Source organism: Triticum aestivum, chromosome 2B, assembly GCF_018294505.1.
Source record: "Triticum aestivum cultivar Chinese Spring chromosome 2B, IWGSC CS RefSeq v2.1, whole genome shotgun sequence".
Taxonomy (NCBI): Eukaryota; Viridiplantae; Streptophyta; class Magnoliopsida; order Poales; family Poaceae; genus Triticum; species Triticum aestivum.
This window is the reverse complement of record NC_057798.1, coordinates 497,521,232-497,541,153: the sequence shown is the minus strand read 5'-3', so window position 1 is coordinate 497,541,153 and position 19,922 is coordinate 497,521,232. Positions and strand designations below refer to the sequence as shown.

The window sequence follows — 19,922 nt, the reverse complement described above, 5'->3', positions numbered from 1 at the left end:
CTTATGATGCGGACTGTAGCCTATGAAAACACATTGTTTGGAGCCAAACGAGAGTTTCTTAGTGTTGTAAGGTCGAAGATTCGGCGAACAAGCACAACCAAACACGCGAAGAGAATTATAGGTAGGCTTTTTGTGAAAAAGGCATTCATAAGGAGTTTCAAAGTTGATGACGCTACTTGGAAGTAGATTAATGAGGAATGTGGCAGCGAGGAACGCTTTGTCCCACAATTTTAGTGGCATGGACGAGTTGGAAGAAGAGCAAGTCCAACTTCAACAATATGACAGTGTTTTCTTTCAGCAGATCCGTTCTGCTGATGGGCATGTGGGCAAGAAACATGATGAGCAATACCAAGTTTCTGAAAAAAAATGAGTTTAGTTTCTCATATTCGCCACCCCAATCGGATTGGATGGCAAGAATTTTTGAAGCAAATTGACGTTCAACATGTGCTTGGAAATTTTGAAAGACTTCTAAGACATCGGATTTTTTCTTAGTAAGATAAATCCACGAAAATTTAGTATAATCATCGATGAAGCTAACATAATATTTGTATCGACCAACAGAAAGAGGGGCATCTCCCCATACATCAGAAAAAATCAACTCAAGAGGTTTGGTAGATACACTAGTAGACACTGGATAAGGTAATTGGTGACTTTTCGCACGTTGGCATGAATCACATACCGACTCATTATTTGGCTCCCCATGATAAGAGAGTTTATTATTCCTAAGCACATGTTGAACTATTGAAAAAGATGGATGACCAAGCCGAGTGTGCCACCGTGAAGAAGATATCTTGATGGCACCACATGCATGTTTATTTGACGTCCTAGATGAAATCAATGGATAGAGTCCTCCTCTACATCTGCCTCGATGCAGCACCCTCCCCGTGACCTGGTCCTTAATGAAAAAGAAATAAGGCCAAAACTCAACATAAACATGATTGTCAAGGGTGAAGCGATGAACAAAAAGTAGACTTTGTGAGGCAGTGGGGACATATAGGACTTGATTTAGATGAAAATTTTGATCTTTGGTGTTAACAATGGAGTGTCCAATATGGCTAATGCTCATACCTGCACCATCAGCTGTGTGGACTTGATCACCCCCATAATACTTGTCACAGATGGTGAGCTTCTCGAGCTCGCCGGTGATATGGTTGGTGGCGCCTCTGTCCGCATACCAGTTGGTATCTATCCCGTAGGAGTTTGTTGTTGCAGATGCGCCCACCTTTTCTTCTGGAAGGTAGTCCTCCGTGAACCGGTACCAACGTCCATGGCGATATGACCCGTCTTGCTGCAGATCTGACACTGAGGCCGGTTGTTGTTGCGGAAGCTGCCACCATGTGGTCCTGGTCCTCCTGGTCCGCCAGATTGCCCCCCTCCCCTTATTGGTGTTGTAGGAGGGAGGGGCATTGCTGCTAGTGTAGCCGCGACCTTGGCCAGGATTGCCACGGCCATTGCCTCGTCCACGAGACATCCCTCATCCATGCTGGTAGCCCCGCCCGCGAGCTGCAGCGTTTGCGGAAGACTTGAAGCCGCCGTTGCTGCTAGAGCCGTGGAACAACTCCACCCGCTGATCGAAGTTGGCCATCTGCGAGTACAGGACATCGAGAGTAACAGGCTCAGTGCAAGCATCAAGGGCGGATACCAGAGGGTTGTAGTCAAGGTAGAGGCCGGCCAGGATGAAGGAGATGAGCTCGTCGTCTTCTATGGGCCTGCCGGCGGCCGCAAGCTCGTCGGCGAGCGACCGCATCCGGGAGAAGTAGACGGGAATAGGTTGATTGCCCTTCTGCGCACTGGCGAGGGCGGTGTGAAGATTGTTGACGCAGGAGTGGGACTGTGAAGAGAACATGTTCTTCAACACAGTCCAGGCCGCGTGCATCGTCTCAACCGATACCATCTGCGTGAGGGCCTCCTTGGAGACGGAGTTCATCAGGTACGTGAGCACCTGCTGGTCCTGGATGATCCACGCGCCGTGCAGCGGATTGGGAGCGCTCGTGGGCTTGCCATCCTTGTCGGCGATGAACTTTTCTGGTTCGGGAGTGGATCCATCAAGGTATCCATACAGAGAGGCGGCTCAGATCTGGGGAAGAAATTGGGTTTTCCACAGAAGGTAATTTTCCCGAGTTAATTCCTCGGTGATTTGGCTCGTAAGTGGGTTGACAGGGGCGTGGGATGAAGAGGCCATGGCGATGGGAAGGAAAGCTAGATGCGTTTTGGAAGGGGGACTCTGATTACCATGTAAGTTTGGAAGCGTATCAACCTACCTTGGTAGGCCGCTGATTGCGTGTTTATATAGGATCAGAATAGCCCTAGATCATGGCATATACAAGGCAAGACTTGGAGTACAAGATGATAAGAGGAAAGCTACGAATCTTAACAAACTAGGAAGGTTCGGTCTAGTCTTATCTTCTGTCTTAAACCAACCGTACAAGATATCTAGATGATTCTAGACTATTCTCAACAGAGACATCCGCACCTTCCTTGCTAGTCCGGACATCCGTCGACGCCACCACGGCACCCAACGGCGCCACCGCCCTGCGCTCGTCCGTCCAGACGCGGAGACTCTGGAAGATCCGTCGTGCGTAGCACCTACCAATAAGGCATGACTCAGCGTAGCACCTGTCAGCTAGGCATGACTTGACAGCTCCACTGAAGCTCCGTGCAAGACGAAGCCGCTCCACCTCCTTCCTCTGTCTTGCAGCGCTACTCCACAAACGATGCTCCCAAGAGAGACGACACCATAGTACCGCCATCGTCCGATCTGGAAGACCAGATCCTAGGGTTTCCCCCGAAGCAGCACGAGTGAGTCGACAACAGTTACACGACGACAACTTCATCAAGGTTACGGCGCAAAAGCCGCCATCGCCCAGCAACGGCTCGGTTTTCACCGGCAACTATGTCTCCCCAACTCGTATCCGGGAGTAGCTGACGGATCTCAAGATTCGACCACCAGCCGCAGGCCGGCCACCCCTGACGAAAGAGATGACCACCACCATCGGCTGCACCGGTCAGAACATATCTAACCGGAGGTGCCGCCGACGCGACCACCAGGCCCTCCATGCCGCCGCCGCCGATCCAAAGGCAGATGGCGCATCGCCGCCGCCGCCCGAATAGGGCAGACCGCCGCGCCCGCAGCCCGCGCCGCCTCCGACACTGCCGCGCCACAGCCATGGCCGTCGCCGACACTGCCACCACAGCCGCCATTAGGATGCCGGTCGGCCGCCACACCGCCTTAGTCCAGATTTGGGCCGTCATGAACCAGATCGACGCCGCCGCAGTCCAGATCGGGGTCACACCCTCGAGCCTGGGCGCCTCGCGTCACTCTATGACCCATGAGAAGGAGGAGTGCCTCCGCCTCCGTCGCACGCACAGGCTATGCCCAGCGCCGACCAACGACGGTGACGGAGAGGAGGGAGAGGAAGGAGCGGTGACCCGACGGGTAGGGTTGGAGCCCCCCGGTCGCCCAACAAAGTGGATGCAACAGTACGTTGTACAGAGACTTTGTTCCTGAACTCATCAGACTAGTGGTAGGCAGCTATGGATGAATCGCCGGAAGTTGGAACACCCGTCAAATCGACACTTGTGCCCCTACCAAAATATTTAATCAGACAGGAGGGGAATATATTTCCGGAGGAGATGATGTTCAGAGATACGAGACACACTAAAACAGAGAGGAGATATCTTAAACTATGGCAGGTGCCCCACACCGACGGCCCAAGAGGATCCAGAGACTGCACACATGTCCTTGCCGCATTCGCTCATCAGCTCCCTCCCTGGCCATGGACATGCATGGTAGCGAAGCTCGGTCTCTCTCTCTCTATCTGGTTAGCTGACCTAACCGGCCCCTGCTTCCTGCCACATACTCCCTAATTCTCTTTCAATAAGATAATCATGCAACATACACTATATAATACTCCCTCCATCTCATAATGTAAGACGTTTTTTGACACTCAAAAAAATGTCTTACATTATGGGACGGAGGGAGTAGTAATTTTCATGAACTGGATCCACCATGATTTTGATTGAAAACAGCAGATGCTCTACTAAGGAGGTGTGGGACCCACTCGATCAGATGCCACGGAGCTGATCATCGAATCATTAGGGGGGCACACAGGCATTGAGACAAGGCACGGGGAACCAAATTGGTGACACGAGTGTTGTTATGTGTTGTTGCGGTTTGCCAACCCTAATACCAAGCTCGCCCACATCATGTCATGTCATGCGCACTGTGCAAGGGTGGCGACGTGATGTGATCCGCGCCCAAGGACAGTAATCGGGATTAGATTTGCGTGTGATGGTTGAGACATGCCAGTCATGGGCCAAAGGTAGCAAGACAGTAATGGCGCAGAGCTCCGGCGCCACCGAATCTTTTAAGGTCTAATTGCTAGATTAGCTAGCGGTACTAACTACTATCACAACAAGTCAAACTGTTAGGTTTCCGTCATGAGATCATCACACACTAGCTAGCTACTCACAACATACAATATACTTATTAGACAATTAGTCTATATCTTCACTTAACGAACGCAGCTGCCAACTTGCTAATATCTAGTTGATTGATTATAATTAAGCTGGCAAAATGATAATGAAATATACTAGTATGTCGATGGATCCCAATACAGTAATGCTAATTACACCCCCAAATCACCACACTGCTGATTAATCTACAACTATACAGATCACACCACAATGAAGCTAATTAACGGCCGGTGCTAGCTTGATCCCTCGCGGGCTTATTTACAGTAATCTAGCACCGGTAAATGCACTAATAATCCATCCATCCTTCGCCACGAACGCGGTGCATGCGGAGAGCTTGCTTGGTCAGTAGCCCCACGGCGCGGGCTCGTGGTCGAACGTTTGGCCGAAGGAAGAAGAGATCTCGGGGTTCACGTCGGAGGTGAGCCCGGTGTCCTGCGACGCGCTCAGCCTCTCCCGCTCGCCCTTGCACGCGGCCGGCTGCTGCTGGTTGCCGCACGGCGCCATGTCGTCGGCGAGACCACGGTGGTACCCGCTGCTCTCCAGGAGCTGCACCAGGCTCAGGCTCACGCCGTGGTGCAGCTGCCCCCCGTACTGCGTGAAGCTTGCCAACGGGGAGTATGACGAGGCTAGCCCGTGGTGGTCCGCGTCCGTGGCGCAGCCGCCCGTCGCCGTCGGGTTGAAGAACTGACCCGCCTCCAGCGCGTTGTTGGAGAAGCAGGTCACGTGCGCCGCCGGGTCGACGAAGGAGGCGCCGGAGCCGGACATGTCCAGGAGCGGAGGGAGCGGGGTGACATCGGCCACGGAGGACCCTATCTCCTCGATCATCCCCACGCCGCCTTTCTTTGCTGCGGACGACGCCGGCGCCGACGACACTACGCCGCCTACAAGGCTCTTCTTGAACACCCTGCACAGCACCCACTCGTTCTACAAAGAGAACCGGCCGGCCGGTGGTTACTACGAATGACCAAGTATATATGATCGATCACAAGCAAGATACACACATGCATGGTGAAAAGATGTTGCTACCTTGGACGATGCGGCCCTGCCGCCGGAGAGGGAGCCGCGGCTGGTGCTGGCGGCGTGGAGCTTGGCGTTGAGGCGGTACTCGTGCATGACCCAGCCGGACTTATCGCCCTTGGGCGCCCTCCCGGTGTAGAAGACGAGCGTCTTCTTCATGCCGACGAGGGCCTTGCCCCTGAAGATGTCCTTGTCCTTGCCGGTGGCCTTCCAGTACCCGGACTCGGTGGCCCTGTTGGTCCTCAGCCCCGTCGGGTACTTGCGGTCCTTGAGGCAGAAGAAGTACCACTCCTTCTCCCCCATCCTAGCCAGCGCTGCATGCATGTCGACTGATCAATTCGGTAGCTCGTGGGTTCTATCGTATGGATCACATAGGTTGGTGCATGAAGAGGTGCTTACATGGCAGGTCCCAGGGCTCGCACTTGTTGAGGTCGGCGACGGAGACGGCGAGGGCGGCGAAGCGGGCGTCGGCGACCTTCTTGGCCAGGTAGTGCGTGATGAGCTCCTCGTCGGTGGGGTGGAAGCGGAAGCCCGGCGGCAGGTCCATGGCGTGCTGCTCCTGCTCGCCGTGCTCCATCACTTCCTTTTGGCCCTCTAGAAATCAACCAAACAGATCATAGAAAGCTTGAATCATGGATGAAACAGAAGCACGACATAGCAGGCATGCAAGAAGCACCATCCGCTGGATTGAGCGATGAGAGAGAGGGAGAGAGAGAGAGAGATCCGAAGAAGGTCCATGATGATAATTAATTACCTTTTAGAACTGATGATGATGATGATATGGACTCAATCGGCAACGGATGGATCGAAGGGGAGTTGTTGAGAGAAAATAAAGCGGAGATGGAGGTGGCGCGCTTAAATACTGGAATTTGCAGTCTGGACGCGAGAGGGGGATCCTTATTCCTTTTGGGTCCGAATAACTGCCACACGTGTGGCGTCGATAGGAACTCGCCCGCACGCCTCGTGCGGCATAGACGGAGATCGGCCCGCACGACCACGTTCGAGCGCACAAAAGCACGGCCCGCACGTCCGGTGTGTGGCAAACCCGCCCGCACTGCCCCGTCCGGGCCAGAAGACCGGCTGCCCGCACGACCCAGCCGATCCACGCCTCCGTTTCATCCGTCGAACCCCGACATCCGTCGCCGGCCATCCCTGGTTGCCATGGCAACCAGGGCAGATCCGTAGGGCGCTCCGACCCCAAACCACACCCTAACCCTTCCCATCCCCAGCCGCCCACTCCAATCCAGCCCTCCAGACACGATCAACTAAAACCAGGTGAAAATTCTCGATCTCGTCCTTCCTTCTCATCCTTAAGGCTGAAAATCTCCCGATCTTGTACTGGGTCCATACTATAGGGGTAGAACACTACATGGTTCGGTGTATATTCGCAATTGCCAGGCAGAATACACCAGATCTGCCATGTACTACGTTTGAGGTTAACTTAGGTGCCTAGTTTAGGCACTTAAGTAGTTGGGTATGAAATGGATGAGTAGGAATCCCTAAAAAAGGGCAGGAAGGACGATTTTTTGAATGAAGAGGGTGGGAAAAAATAATTGCCACTTGTGTGTAACGACAGTTGCCGCTTGTGTATGATGATAATTGCCACCTATTTTGACCTGTTGCTTGCCATCCCTATCTTCCATGTGCAAGCAGCAGAAGAATACAATTCTTGTGGATTATTGATGCCTTTTTGATCATCCAGTGATTGAGAACATGTCGGAAAAGAATCGAGACGCGGAAAGGATGAATCGCGAAGGTGGCGCTGATGCTTGGGGTTCTCAAAGGCCAGAAACACCGCCTTGGGATGCAGCAGAGTATAGTCAACTCATCTCTGCAGGGCCGTTGCTGCCACTACTAGAACAGTATGCAGGCGTAGGTATGATGCGTGGTAACAAAAAGAAGAGAGTAGTTGCCAACTTCGCAACGATGAAGATGACATTCTACTTATGTCCTACACTCCCATTTTTTTGCAGGTTCTTATGACCAAAACACTCTCAGGGGGGGCCCATGGCAAGTTTAGTCACAAGGCGCTAACACTGACATATGTACGGGCAACCAACCTCAACTAGCTAGTATGGCTAATCAAGGTAATGCAAAACCAAAAAAAAAACACATACTGCTGTGGACGTGAAAAATGGACATGCAAAAAAACTGGCAAGAGGACTCACGAGTTATCACGGGTGAAAATGCAGGGCCTTCATGCAGCACGTGGCATCAGCCAGCACCCATGTACCTGCCATCGACGTCATACACAGGTCAGTCCATAAAAAAAGTGAAGGTGCGGATGTTCAATTAGCAGAAGGGGCATAGTTGGCAGCTCTAAATTGCCATGACTGGACTTCTACAATTGCCATGAATTTAAAACTACATTTGCCATCCCTGGACAACTGTTGTTGCCATCAGTGGACACTTGCAGTTGTCATGGAGAAACAACTGCAGTTGCCATGCCAGAGCAACTACAGTTGCCATGTCATCGCAACTGCAGTTGCCATGGAGGAACAACTGCGGTTGCCATGCCGTTGCAACTATAGTTGCCATGCCAGTAAAACTGCAGTTGCCACATCAGGGGCGACTGCAGTTGCCGTGCTAGCACAAACTGCAAATTGCCATGAATTGACCAACCACTACTATGCTTACAGCGTATTACGCTGGTGGTGACACGGCAAACGTCCCGTGGCAAGCTTCACAAATTGCAGGTGGAGCACGACATTTTGGTGTCACAGACCACACAAGATGGTCAAATGCAGCACAACAAGGTAAGGAAAAAAATTGAACCACAAAAAACATCACTACATTTGTTGTTTGTAGTTTTTTGTAGGCAAAACAATAGTTGCCATGTTTGTTGAACAGTACCTGCCATGACTGGACAGCTACAGCTGCCACACATGTCCACACGCAGTCTCACGGCTTGCTGTTTGAAAAAATGTCGTGCCAAATCAATCGAAGATGGTGTGATCCGTTGTGATACACATCTTATTCAACCAAAAAATCTTACTCTCGTGCTTGTTTTTTCTATTACAAAACCTACAACTACAGTGAACAGCGGTGCGGGGACATCTACTGCGGGGAGCTCTGAGCGCACGGAAGACGCGTTCCACCAGCCAGCAGACTGTCATGCCGCAAACAATTTCGAGTCAGAGTCGGGAATGGCAATCATTCCAGCAATGCCGACGAGCACCCCTTTGAACACAAGCACTAGCAACACTCGAGTAGATGGAACTGCCGCCGATACTGAAGCGAATGATGAAACTGACGACGACGCACAAGAGGATGAAGATGGTGGGCAATCCGAGATCGTGGTACCTCAGCCACCATACATTGGGCAGAGATTTGGATCGTTCGCAGAAGCAAAGGAATACTACCAGGCATACGCAAAGTTCCATGGATTTGCGGTCAACACCGAGTACCATAGGAAAATTAAGAAAACTAATGAGTACAGCAGAGGTGAGATGAGGTGCCACAAGGCACGGAGGAACAAGAAGGGGAAAGGTGTTGCGCCTGTCGTTCCAGAACGAAAGAGAGGCATCATTCTCAAGACGGGGTGCCCTGTCCGGTGTAAGCTAAACGTAGATGGAGCAACATGGGTGGTCAATGAGTATTTTGACGAGCACAACCACAAACTCATAAAGAAGTTCGACCTGGTGAAATTTCTGACCGCCCACAGAGGGTTCACCCCCGTCGAAAGGAAATTCGTAAAGCTGCTACATGATTGTAACGTCGGTCCATCAAGAATGGTACAGATACTATCTCTCATCCACAGCAAAAAGGGGACTCTGAGTAGCATGCCGTACATACCAGCTGACGTCACAAACCTACAGGCCAAGTACCATAGAGAGAGCAAGTTGGCAGACATAGAGGCCACAATAGCCTACTTTGATGCGAAAGCAAAGGAAGATCCAGATTTCTTCTACAGGATAAGGTTGGACGATGAGGACCATGTCAGGAACATGTATTGGGTGGATGGTGCTGCAAGGAGAGCCTACAAACATTTCCGAGATTGCATTTCATTCGACGCGACGTACCTCACCAATATGTACAAGATGCCATGCGATCCGTTCATAGGAATAAATAACCACAATCAGTCGTTGCAGTTCGGATGCGGCCTCGTCCGGAACGAAGACACAGATGGGTACGTTTGGCTGTTCAAGACCTTCTTGGAGTGCATGGATGGACTTGCTCCGATGAACATAATAACGGACCAAGATTTCAGCATGCGTGCAGGCATAGAGGAGGTCTTTCCGTTGGCAGTGCACAGGCACTACAGGTGGCACATTATAAAGAAGGCTGAGGAGACGCTAGGACCGTTCTTTGCCGACCGTCCAGAGCTGCACAAGGCATTCGAGCTGTGCGTGGACCACAGCTTGACGGTGGAGGAGTTTGAAAGGAGCTGGATGGCCATGAATGAAACACATCAAGTCCAGGACAACGAGACTCTTGTTAGCCTATGGGAGAAGCGAATGTACTGGGTGCCGGCCTACTTCATGCAGTGCTTCTTCCCCTTTCTGCAGACTACGCAGCGCAGCGAGGGGTTCAATGCTGTTTTAAAGCGGTACGTCAGCCCTGGCAACTCATTGCTACAGTTTGCCAAGCAGTACACAGCTTTGCAACAAAAAATTCTGGGATCTGAGCTACAGCAAGAAGCGACCACAGCAATAAAGCAGCCAAAATTGCTAACGTATTTACCGATGGAGAGGCAAATGAGCAAGATATACACCAACAAGATCTTTAACAAGTAAGTCAGCTGCCATTACAGTCTTATTTGCATAAAAAGCACCAAGTCAGTAGGGGCCTTATAGAGTGCAATGCAGTTGCCATGACATGCAGCTGCCATGTTTGCCATGCTTACTCAGATGCAGTTGCCATGCAGATACTATCTCTCATCCACAGCAAAAAGGGGACTCTGAGTAGCATGCCGTACATACCAGCTGACGTCACAAACCTACAGGCCAAGTACCATAGAGAGAGCAAGTTGGCAGACATAGAGGCCACAATAGCCTACTTCGATGCGAAAGCAAAGGAAGATCCAGATTTCTTCTACAGGATAAGGTTGGACGATGAGGACCATGTCAGGAACATGTATTGGGTGGATGGTGCTGCAAGGAGAGCCTACAAACATTTCCGAGATTGCATTTCATTCGACGCGACGTACCTCACCAATATGTACAAGATGCCATGCGCTCCGTTCATAGGAATAAATAACCACAATCAGTCGTTGCAGTTCGGATGCGGCCTCGTCCGGAACGAAGACACAGATGGGTACGTTTGGCTGTTCAAGACCTTCTTGGAGTGCATGGATGGACTTGCTCCGATGAACATAATAACGGACCAAGATTTCAGCATGCGTGCAGGCATAGAGGAGGTCTTTCCGTTGGCAGTGCACATGCACTGCAGGTGGCACATTATAAAGAAGGATGAGGAGACGCTAGGACCGTTCTTTGCCGACCGTCCAGAGCTGCACAAGGCATTCGAGCTGTGCGTGGACCACAGCTTGACGGTGGAGGAGTTTGAAAGGAGCTGGATGGCCATGAATGAAACACATCAAGTCCAGGACAACGAGACTCTTGTTAGCCTATGGGAGAAGCGAATGTACTGGGTGCCGGCCTACTTCATGCAGTGCTTCTTCCCCTTTCTGCAGACTACGCAGCGCAGCGAGGGGTTCAATGCTGTTTTAAAGCGGTACGTCAGCCCTGGCAACTCATTGCTACAGTTTGCCAAGCAGTACACAGCTTTGCAACAAAAAATTCTGGGATCTGAGCTACAGCAAGAAGCGACCACAGCCCTAAAGCAGCCAAAATTGCTAACGTATTTACCGATGGAGAGGCAAATGAGCAAGATATACACCAACAAGATCTTTAACAAGTAAGTCAGTTGCATTACAGTCTTATTTGCATAAAAAGCACCAAGTCAGTAGGGGCCTTATAGAGTGCAATGCAGTTGCCATGACATGCAGCTGCCATGTTTAATGAAATACGGTTTGCCATGCTTACTCAGATGCAGTTGCCATGTTAAAATGAAAATTTTGTTTTGGCATACTTGCTCGGGTGCATTTCCCTTGTTGAATGAAGTGCAGTTGCCATGTTTTATGCGCTGTGCTTCCATTGGAGCATGTTGGCATGCAAATGCCAATGTCAAAAAATGCTAAAAAAATGTTATATTGGCGACACATATGCTGAAATGCAGTTGCCATGTTTAATGAAATGCATCTGCCCTTTTTTGAAATGCAATTGACATGTTTACTCAGCTGTAGATGCCATGTTTAACAAAAATGCAGTTGCCATGTTTTATGCAATGTGCTTCCATTGGGGAATGTTGGTGTGGAAATGACGATATCCAGTTGAAAATGTACTGCAATTGCCATGTCTGTTGTACTACAATTGCCATGTATGTTGTAATGCATTTGCCATGTGTAGTGTACTGCATTTGCCATGTTCAACGTAATATATTTGCCATGTTCAATGAACTATGTTTGCCATGTTCAAACAAAATGTATTTCTATTTCCATGACAACATAAGGGTGTACAAGAAAAAGATCGCACGAAAGTTTAACAGGAAACACACAAAACTTGCATATTCCAGGAAGAAATAAAGCGTGCCAGCATGTTCACGGCTTTCCGGGTGGACGAACATACGTTCAAGGTGTGTTCTATTTTGGGCATGTCAGATTCAGAACTTGAAGACGCGGACAAAGGAAGGAACTACTTCGTCAGAGCCTCGATAGGCGAAGGCGAGTACTACTGCCAATGCTGCAAATTCGAACGGGACGGCATTGTGTGCTGTCACATACTAAAAGTCATGGACATGAACGCTGTGACACGCATGCCCCGCCATTTCATAAGGAGGCGATGGACTTGGGACACTGACGACGCGTTGGCGCCGCAGACAACACACGCAGTTCTGGCTGTGCATGACGAGAGACCTGAGTCAACCATGGAAGCCGTGAGGCACGTTGTGCTGACAAAGAACTATGCTGAGCTAATTGATGAAGCGTGCAAGAGTGATGACACAGCGAGAGTCGCAGAAAAACACAGGAAGGCACTGAAAAGAGAGCTTGATGAGATCAAAAAAAGGAAAGCCGAGGAAGCCTTACACCGGTTCCCCCGCACATCAAGTGTGCCTTCATCCACGGGGCCATCGTCTGAAAACTCGGAGATAGGATCTGGAACAGCAAGCACACAAACCCAGGTCAGGAACCCACCCCGTTCCATCACAAAGGGTCGTCCGAGAGAGATAAGGTACAAGTCAGGACTGGAGATTCAAGCAAAACACAAGAAAACGAAGAAAGGGGCGGGCAATCCATGAGCAAAAATTGGGGCGCTGTGACATGGTCCATGTGGACATTTTGTTTTGTACCCCTATATGATGGGATTTTTTTAATTGGGAGAATGACTCTTGAGGGGGGACAGAAGTAGAAGGAAAATTCATTGAATGGATAAATGCATTTGCCATGTTATGGGTACTTAATCTGCCATGTTATGTGTAGTTAATCTGCCATGCTATTTTATACCAAATATGCCATGCTATTTTATACTAGATAAGCCATGCTATTTTATACTAAATATGCCATGCTACTTTATACTAAATATGCCATGTTAGTTGTACTGGATCTGCCATGTTAGTTGTACTGGATTTGCCATGTAAGTTGTACTGGATCTGCCATGTTATTTATGATGTATCTGCCATGTTAGCTGTACTGAAAATTTCCGGATGCTTTTTGTAATGACTCTGCATGGCATATATCCCCATGACAAATACGATGCGGTTTAGAAGCACGTAGTGTGTTGTGTGCAATGTATGGGAAAACAAAGTTGGAAAAAAAGCGTAAACGTGCATAAACCGCATCAAAGGTTATGGCTACATGATAAACCTACCCAATGCTAGCCGGTGCAATTAGCGATGAAAAAGAACAAGCAAAACAGCCAAAAATGAAAAAATGACGATGACTTTCACTAACCATGTCTGTTGAACTACATTTGCCATATTTTTTTTTGAAAACATCGCAGACGCATTCGAAACAGCAAAAAACGATGCTAGAAACGACGAAACCACTTTCGTAATGATAAACATAAAAACAGATCTGATGTAACTCCTAAAATAGGTTCACGTCCACACATGTATTACAGAAAACACTAAAAATGTCGCTAACACGCCACCATTACATAGTAGGCTACACGAGGTTGCAGTCATAATGTAGCACACAAAACATAGTTTTCGACAAAGAACAGAGAGATAGTACCTTACATTCCTCAACAACAGAATGTAAGGTGTGCGTCTGGTGTGTAACGCCACGTGATCACTTGTACTTCTTGATGACTTGCTTGACAGCTTCCTCCACGAACTCGCGTGCTCCGGACCGCTTGTTGAAATCTTCATTCGTCAGCCAGTTCCATGTGCAGATTTTTCGGAGCTCAACGACCGTTGCATCTGTGATAGCGGGGACAATTCTGCCTTCCCACTTTGCAAAGTATTCCAGCGCGTGAAAGCCACAGTCCGTCCTGCACAAGGAAAAAGAGTTCAGGTGAACACGCAAAATGGACAGCTGCAGCAAAGATGGACTTCAGTTCAGATGTGTCAACAAAAAGAGGGGGTGGATTGATGTAAAAATGGCACATGAAGGAGCGGGTTAAAAGAAATTACGTGTTCCCTTGCTTCACAGTCGCCACATACTCAGTCGGGAAATGCCTGATCTGGACCTTTGAATGTTCGTAGTGACGGTTCCAAGTCTCTTTGAGGTTCTTGATGAAGAATTCGGCATGCGTAGTAAGGTCTCCATCGGCTTCCGAACAGATTGAATCAAGCACCTCGATACGTTGGTTCTTCGGGTCAAGATAGACCGCATAGTGGTGACCACACTTGTCGTGTCGCTCGTGTGGTGCAAGCTCCTGGAACATGGGGAACATGACCTGCATTTAAAAAAGTGAAGAAATGAGATACAAAGTTCACATGAAAGAACAACAGAGGGACAAAAAAATTAGAATCACGTAGAATGTTTGATTATGGGTGGGAGTAGTTGAAAGAAAGTTGCCGTCCATTGTATGAACAAAATGAGCCATGTATTTTACTATCAAGTTGCCACATAGTTTGCATGGGGATACAAAAAATCAAGAAGTCAGTGTGCACGGCAACTGTTGCCACATGAAAACTTCTGCCACACAAACACAAGTACAGGTTCTAGCAAAAAACCACGCCATGTGAAAAAACGGCGCAGACAGGAAAGGAGTACTCACATATTTCTTCAGTGTGAGCTTGAAGTCACCGTGTTGTGCAAAATTGTTCCTCAGGATTTTGTGGTGGAAGTCACCATCCCATATTTTGCAGGTCACACTGTAATGCATGATTATCTTGTCGGCGCATACATCGGTGTGATTGTTGATGTAGTCGATCCCGCATGCAACTACATTCGTCGACATTTTTCCGTTTGGCCTCACGGACTCGGCAAGATCACCCAGGTGGACGTACGTCGCTCCGCACTGAATGACTTTCGTTCTGTCCAAACATGAGCTGTATGAAAATGATATAGCATGGAAGAATCATGCCTACTAAGTAAAAAAATATATGAAAGAACTAAAACGTAAGCGGACCATTTATAAAAAGTACGAAGTAGATAAATGGTAAAAAAGAGTAAGCAAGATGAGAGATTACACTACTAGAAAAACCCCTACTAATGGCGCACCTAATATGGCCATTAATGGCGCATATGTGGTGCGCCATTAATAGCACGCCATTAGTAATTTTTACTAATGGCGCACCACCTGGTACGCCATTAGTATCTGGTATACTAATGGCGCACCGCAGGTGCGCCATTAGTATAGGCCAGCGTGCGCCATTAGTATGCCTCCCAGGGGCCATGTATACCCAGGTGCTTTGGCATACTAATGGCGCACCACCACTGGATGCGCCATTAGTAACCGCGGCATACTAATGGCGCACTACCCAGTGATGCGCCATTAGTATGCACTGTCATACTAATGGCGCACTGTCCTGTGATGCGCCATTAGTATGAATATTAGGGTTTTTTTATCTTTTTATTTTCTGTTTTTTGCACAGGTTACAAAATGTATAGTTTGACAAAATATAGACAACACACATCAACAACAGATTCATCGAATACAATAGAAGATTAGTCTTTGAATACAATTCATCATATTAGTCTCCGAATACAATTCATCATATTAGTCTCCGAATTAAAAAGACCGAACAAAGATAGAACATTATATTACAAGTCTCGAGACCGCGAGTAGCGAGTTTGTCTTCACATTACAAGTCGATATCGATCATCTAAACTACCATCACATAGAAGAGAGATGCGGTCATCACGATGAGCATCATCACGATGAAACTCGTCTTCATCCGGTTCCTCCAACGCTCCCTCCCCTCTCCCGCTAGATAGCGAGCGTATCTAGATTCGGCCTCGGCCCTAGTGGTGTACCCTTTGTAACTGTTACCGCTGAATCGGTGAACCTGTCTCCAACACTCCTCCTAGTCATCGTAAACTCCGGGAACCTTACCCTTGTACACGACATACGTCGGCATCGCTATGCACTCCAAACGAAACGTTAGTACCAATTCACAGACAATACATAAGCAATATATAATTATGCAACAGAACGATCGGAAGAGAAAAGCAAGACATTAATAGCATCGATTACATCTAAGTTGAACGACTCTCGAAACCAAAGAGACATACTACAAGTTCATTAAAGTTTAATTACAACATGAGCCAATCGATGTTTCAGAACTAGACAACTCGACTCAAGGGACCGGAGCGTGGATGAAGCCGCCGTCTATCGTGGGAGTCATGAAAGAACGGGCGTTGTCATCCTGCATTTGTAGCATTGTGTCGATGTCACTGTTGGACGGTTGATTTCTGAGGTAGAACTGCCCCGAGGTACGAAGGACATCTTGATGGATGATTTCCGCAAACTCCGACTGGATGCGAAAGAATTCTTGTCGGAGGTCCGCGTCCTGGATTGCCGACACGCTCGCGGCCCAATCTTTGAGTTTACTCGGTAGCATAAGTTGATGATGGTCCCGTACGATCGCCCGCATGTGATGGATGGCGTAGTAGGCACCCTTCTGACCGCCAGGCGGCTGCTTGACGCAGCAGAACGTCGTATTGTGGGAGAACACGTGCTTGCCGTACTTACGAATAGGCCTGGTGAAGGTGCCTCCAGATTGGGCGTAGCCGGGGAGAACATCATCAAGAACCTTCTTGACATTTGTGTAGTCTATGTTCGACTGACGGTCCGGGTCGAAATACGTGGCCATGGAATATTTGGGGCTTAGGAGGATGAGCGTGCAACGTGTGTCACTGCAGTAAACATGGAATGTTAAAAGAAAAACGATCGAAATGTAAGAATTCATATGTTACGGGCCGGTTGAGGGGAGGACTTACTCGGGAAAGTAAGGCACGAGGAAGTTATCCTTATCTTGGTTTGCCAGAATGATGCCTTCGAGGTAAGAACTCGCGACTTGCCGGTCCCCAGCGCTGCCCAAGATCTTGGCACGCATGTAGAAGGGGTCGACTATCACGATGTCCGGGGTCTTGTTGCGAATGATCCGCATCTCCATACTCAGCGAAAATAGCCGAACGAAGGTGTAGTGCAGCGGATGAAGGTTCAACATAGCGTGGATGTCATCAAAACGCAGGACGATCATACGCCCGATGGAGTTATCCACAAAGCCCTTGCCCTCTGGCACCTTGGCCGCGAAAACCGGGTATGCCACATCCTTCTCCCTGAGACGCCGCTTCTCCAAAGCAAGAACACTGTCATGCAGACTCCGCATAGCACCGGTTGCAGCATTGAGCATATTTGTCGGTAGCATCGCCCTACCCGCCACATGCACCCTCCTCGAGATATCCTGCGGTGAAGGTGGCCCGTCCTGAGCACGGATCGTACTCGGTGCCGGCTGGCTCGCACCCTTCTTAGTCTTTCTTTTGCGTGCCTTCTTCTTCTCCTGTAATGGGACCGAGTTCTGCTCACAGACCGCCTTCTTGAGTGTGTTGGGGCTGATAACATTTCGCACCTCGCCTATCTGAGGCTCGGTGAAGTCGGCAGCTGGAGGCGTCTCCTGAGAGCTGAACGCCAGACGGCGCCTGTTGCAACTTGGCTTCTCCGCGGTACGAGCTAGATCGCACACGTCTTTTGTTGGGTTTGGTTCTTGAGAAGGAGGCCCCATGAAGTCGCCATCGTACCCATGCTCGGCAAAGTACTGATCGACGTTGCCAAATGTATCATCGTCGTCGTCGTCGTTGTTCTGATCCTGTGCCATATGCATGTTTGGATCCAGTGGCATAGGGATGTCCGGCACCGTTACGGCGGTCTTGCCATGGGGCCGACTTGGCGCCGGCACGACTGGCGGTGTTGTCTTTGGGGTGGTGTCCCCCGCCCCCAAACGAATCTGGCTCTTCGGCCAAAGCAGGGGCCAGCTCAGGCAGGCGCTGAGGGTCATCACGTCTTCATCGTCGGCCCCGACGGGTCGAATCGGAGGTAACAAGTCGTCGCAGCCTGGCAGCACCCGAACCAGTTGAACCCTAAACAAGTTGGGTGGCATCTGGGTACCATGGAACAAGGGGTTGCCCGGTTGAACGATTTTGCCCTTGGCGACATTGACGAACTCGTTGTTCACGAAGTGGAGGAGAGTGCACGAAACATCGGCGGCGCCCTGCGAAAACATGTAGGGCGTCAGGGATGCCCAGTCAAAGGCAAGGAGATGAAGTCCTCGGTCGAGAGAGGCTTAATTAGTTACCGTGATGATGGCGTCGAGCTCGGCTAATGTCGAGGCACCGCCAACGGCGGGCGTGCAGTTGACGGAGGGGCCGCTTGCTGAAGAGGTGCCGGCCGGTGTACACCCGGGTGCATTAAGCTCCCGTGCCGGCATCGGAGACACCAATGCTGCCTCCGCCGGAGGCACCAATGGCCCCGCCATCGCATTATGCGAGTTGCTGGCCGTGAAGCTAGGAATCGGGGGCGGCCCCTATTGGCCGCCCGCAATCCACGCACTCAACCCCGAGATCAAGGTAGGCACAAGGGCGGTGATCGTCGCTCCGAGTCATTGTTCCACTTGCTCTTGGACAATCTCCGGAATCCGCGCCACCTGTGCCTTGAGTTCTTGAACCTCTCGCGCCTGGCTTTCCGAGCTGGTCTTTTTCTCCTTCCGCACACTAGCGGTATAGTATGACCCCCATTTTGTCGACAAGCCTTTGCCGGCCACACGACCAGCTGACGTCGGCTTACTGAGCTTATCCTTGTTCTTCATTACATTCAACCCCCTATTTAGAGTGGTGTCCCAAGGGTTGCTCTTAGTCGACCCCGCGCTACTGCTTTCAGTCGCCTGTGGAAGGAATGTGAACCATTTAGAAATTTGGCTTCATTAATTAGAATGCAACCATATGGAGCTAATTACGCGGGGGTGTATTCCTTACCAGAACAAGCTCAAGCTGCCTGGTCTTCGGATCCGTGGTAAGCTCCTTTGTTTTCGGGTCCTTCTTGTACCGGGCCCTAACAAAGTTCCTGGTCTGCTTGTCACCGTATTTATCGAAGAGGGGCGGTAGGCCTTGCTCGGCACGGTCCGCCTCCTCCTTGTCACATATAGGCTCCGCCACTCTGTAACCGCCGGGACCGAGTGTGTGTTCCCCTATGTTCAGCTCCCGCATTTGTTTCCCCCACTCACTTGATTGGGAGCTTGCGGTGCTCGAGCAATTGATCTTGAAGTCGTTGTAGTCATCTTCGATGATAGAAGGATTTTTCTCCTTGATCTTCTGATAACTCTCACCTTTCTCGATCATTCTCTTCACATTGCTTTTCCAAGTAGACAGGGCCTTGCTCATCTTCGTGAGGGCAGCATTGTTCACTTTATTCCCTTTGAGGCTTGTGTTTTCAAATTCAGCGGGGAACTTGTATCGTTCGTGCAGCTTCGTGAAGAGGAGGTGGCGCAAATTCCCTCGGTCAGGATGCCTCAGGTTCTCGGTGTTGATCGAGACGGTGCTCCGGACAATGCACCCGAGCTGAAGCGAGTACCCCTTGACTATTCGTTCGGGCGCCGTTGGATTCCCGTTGGAGTCCACTTCAGTAACTTCCTCCTTGAGGGTGCGGAGCACGATCGGGCGCCGGTCCTTCCGTTGCCTCTTCGGTTGGCTGCCATCTGTGCGTGCGCCGCCATCATCAGTGGTGGCATCCTCGGCGGCACCATCAGTGGTGGCATCAGTGTGGTCATCCTCGGCGGCACCATCCGTGGTATTAGGATCGGTGGGGAAGGCGGCGTCCTCATAGAAGTGAGGTTGTTCCTCCATCTCCTGGGACAGCTCCCAGAATGCCTTGTCGCCCGAACCCCCGGCCTCATCGTTGTGGGCCATGTTTCTCTCTAAATAGAAACAAAGTTTGGTCAAAAAGTTGGTTATTGTCAAGGAACAAGATCTCTAAGTTGACCAA

The 19,922-nt window shown here is 49.9% G+C and overlaps 1 protein-coding gene, 1 long non-coding RNA gene and 1 pseudogene across 2 annotated transcripts; 1 reads left to right on the top strand and 2 right to left on the bottom strand.

Moving 5' to 3' along the window:
- Window positions 1-1,569: 1,569 nt before the first annotated feature.
- On the bottom strand, window positions 1,570-1,708 carry LOC123047827 (uncharacterized; annotated as a pseudogene).
- Window positions 1,709-4,563: 2,855 nt separating this feature from the next.
- Window positions 4,564-6,439, bottom strand: LOC123041491 (NAC domain-containing protein 92). The gene is made up of 4 exons (XM_044464091.1): window positions 6,248-6,439; window positions 5,893-6,087; window positions 5,503-5,807; window positions 4,564-5,400 (listed from the first exon to the last, which is right to left on the bottom strand). Exons 2-4 carry the CDS (start codon window positions 6,068-6,070, stop codon window positions 4,819-4,821), a joined length of 1,065 nt encoding a protein of 354 aa, XP_044320026.1. The 5' UTR covers window positions 6,071-6,087; window positions 6,248-6,439; the 3' UTR covers window positions 4,564-4,818.
- A 1,073-nt stretch (window positions 6,440-7,512) lies between these two features.
- LOC123041490 (uncharacterized) lies at window positions 7,513-8,221 on the top strand. Its single transcript, XR_006418541.1, has 3 exons — window positions 7,513-7,580; window positions 7,686-7,748; window positions 8,133-8,221. It is a non-coding gene; the product is annotated as an uncharacterized lncRNA (long non-coding RNA).
- The last annotated feature ends 11,701 nt before the right edge of the window (window positions 8,222-19,922 follow it).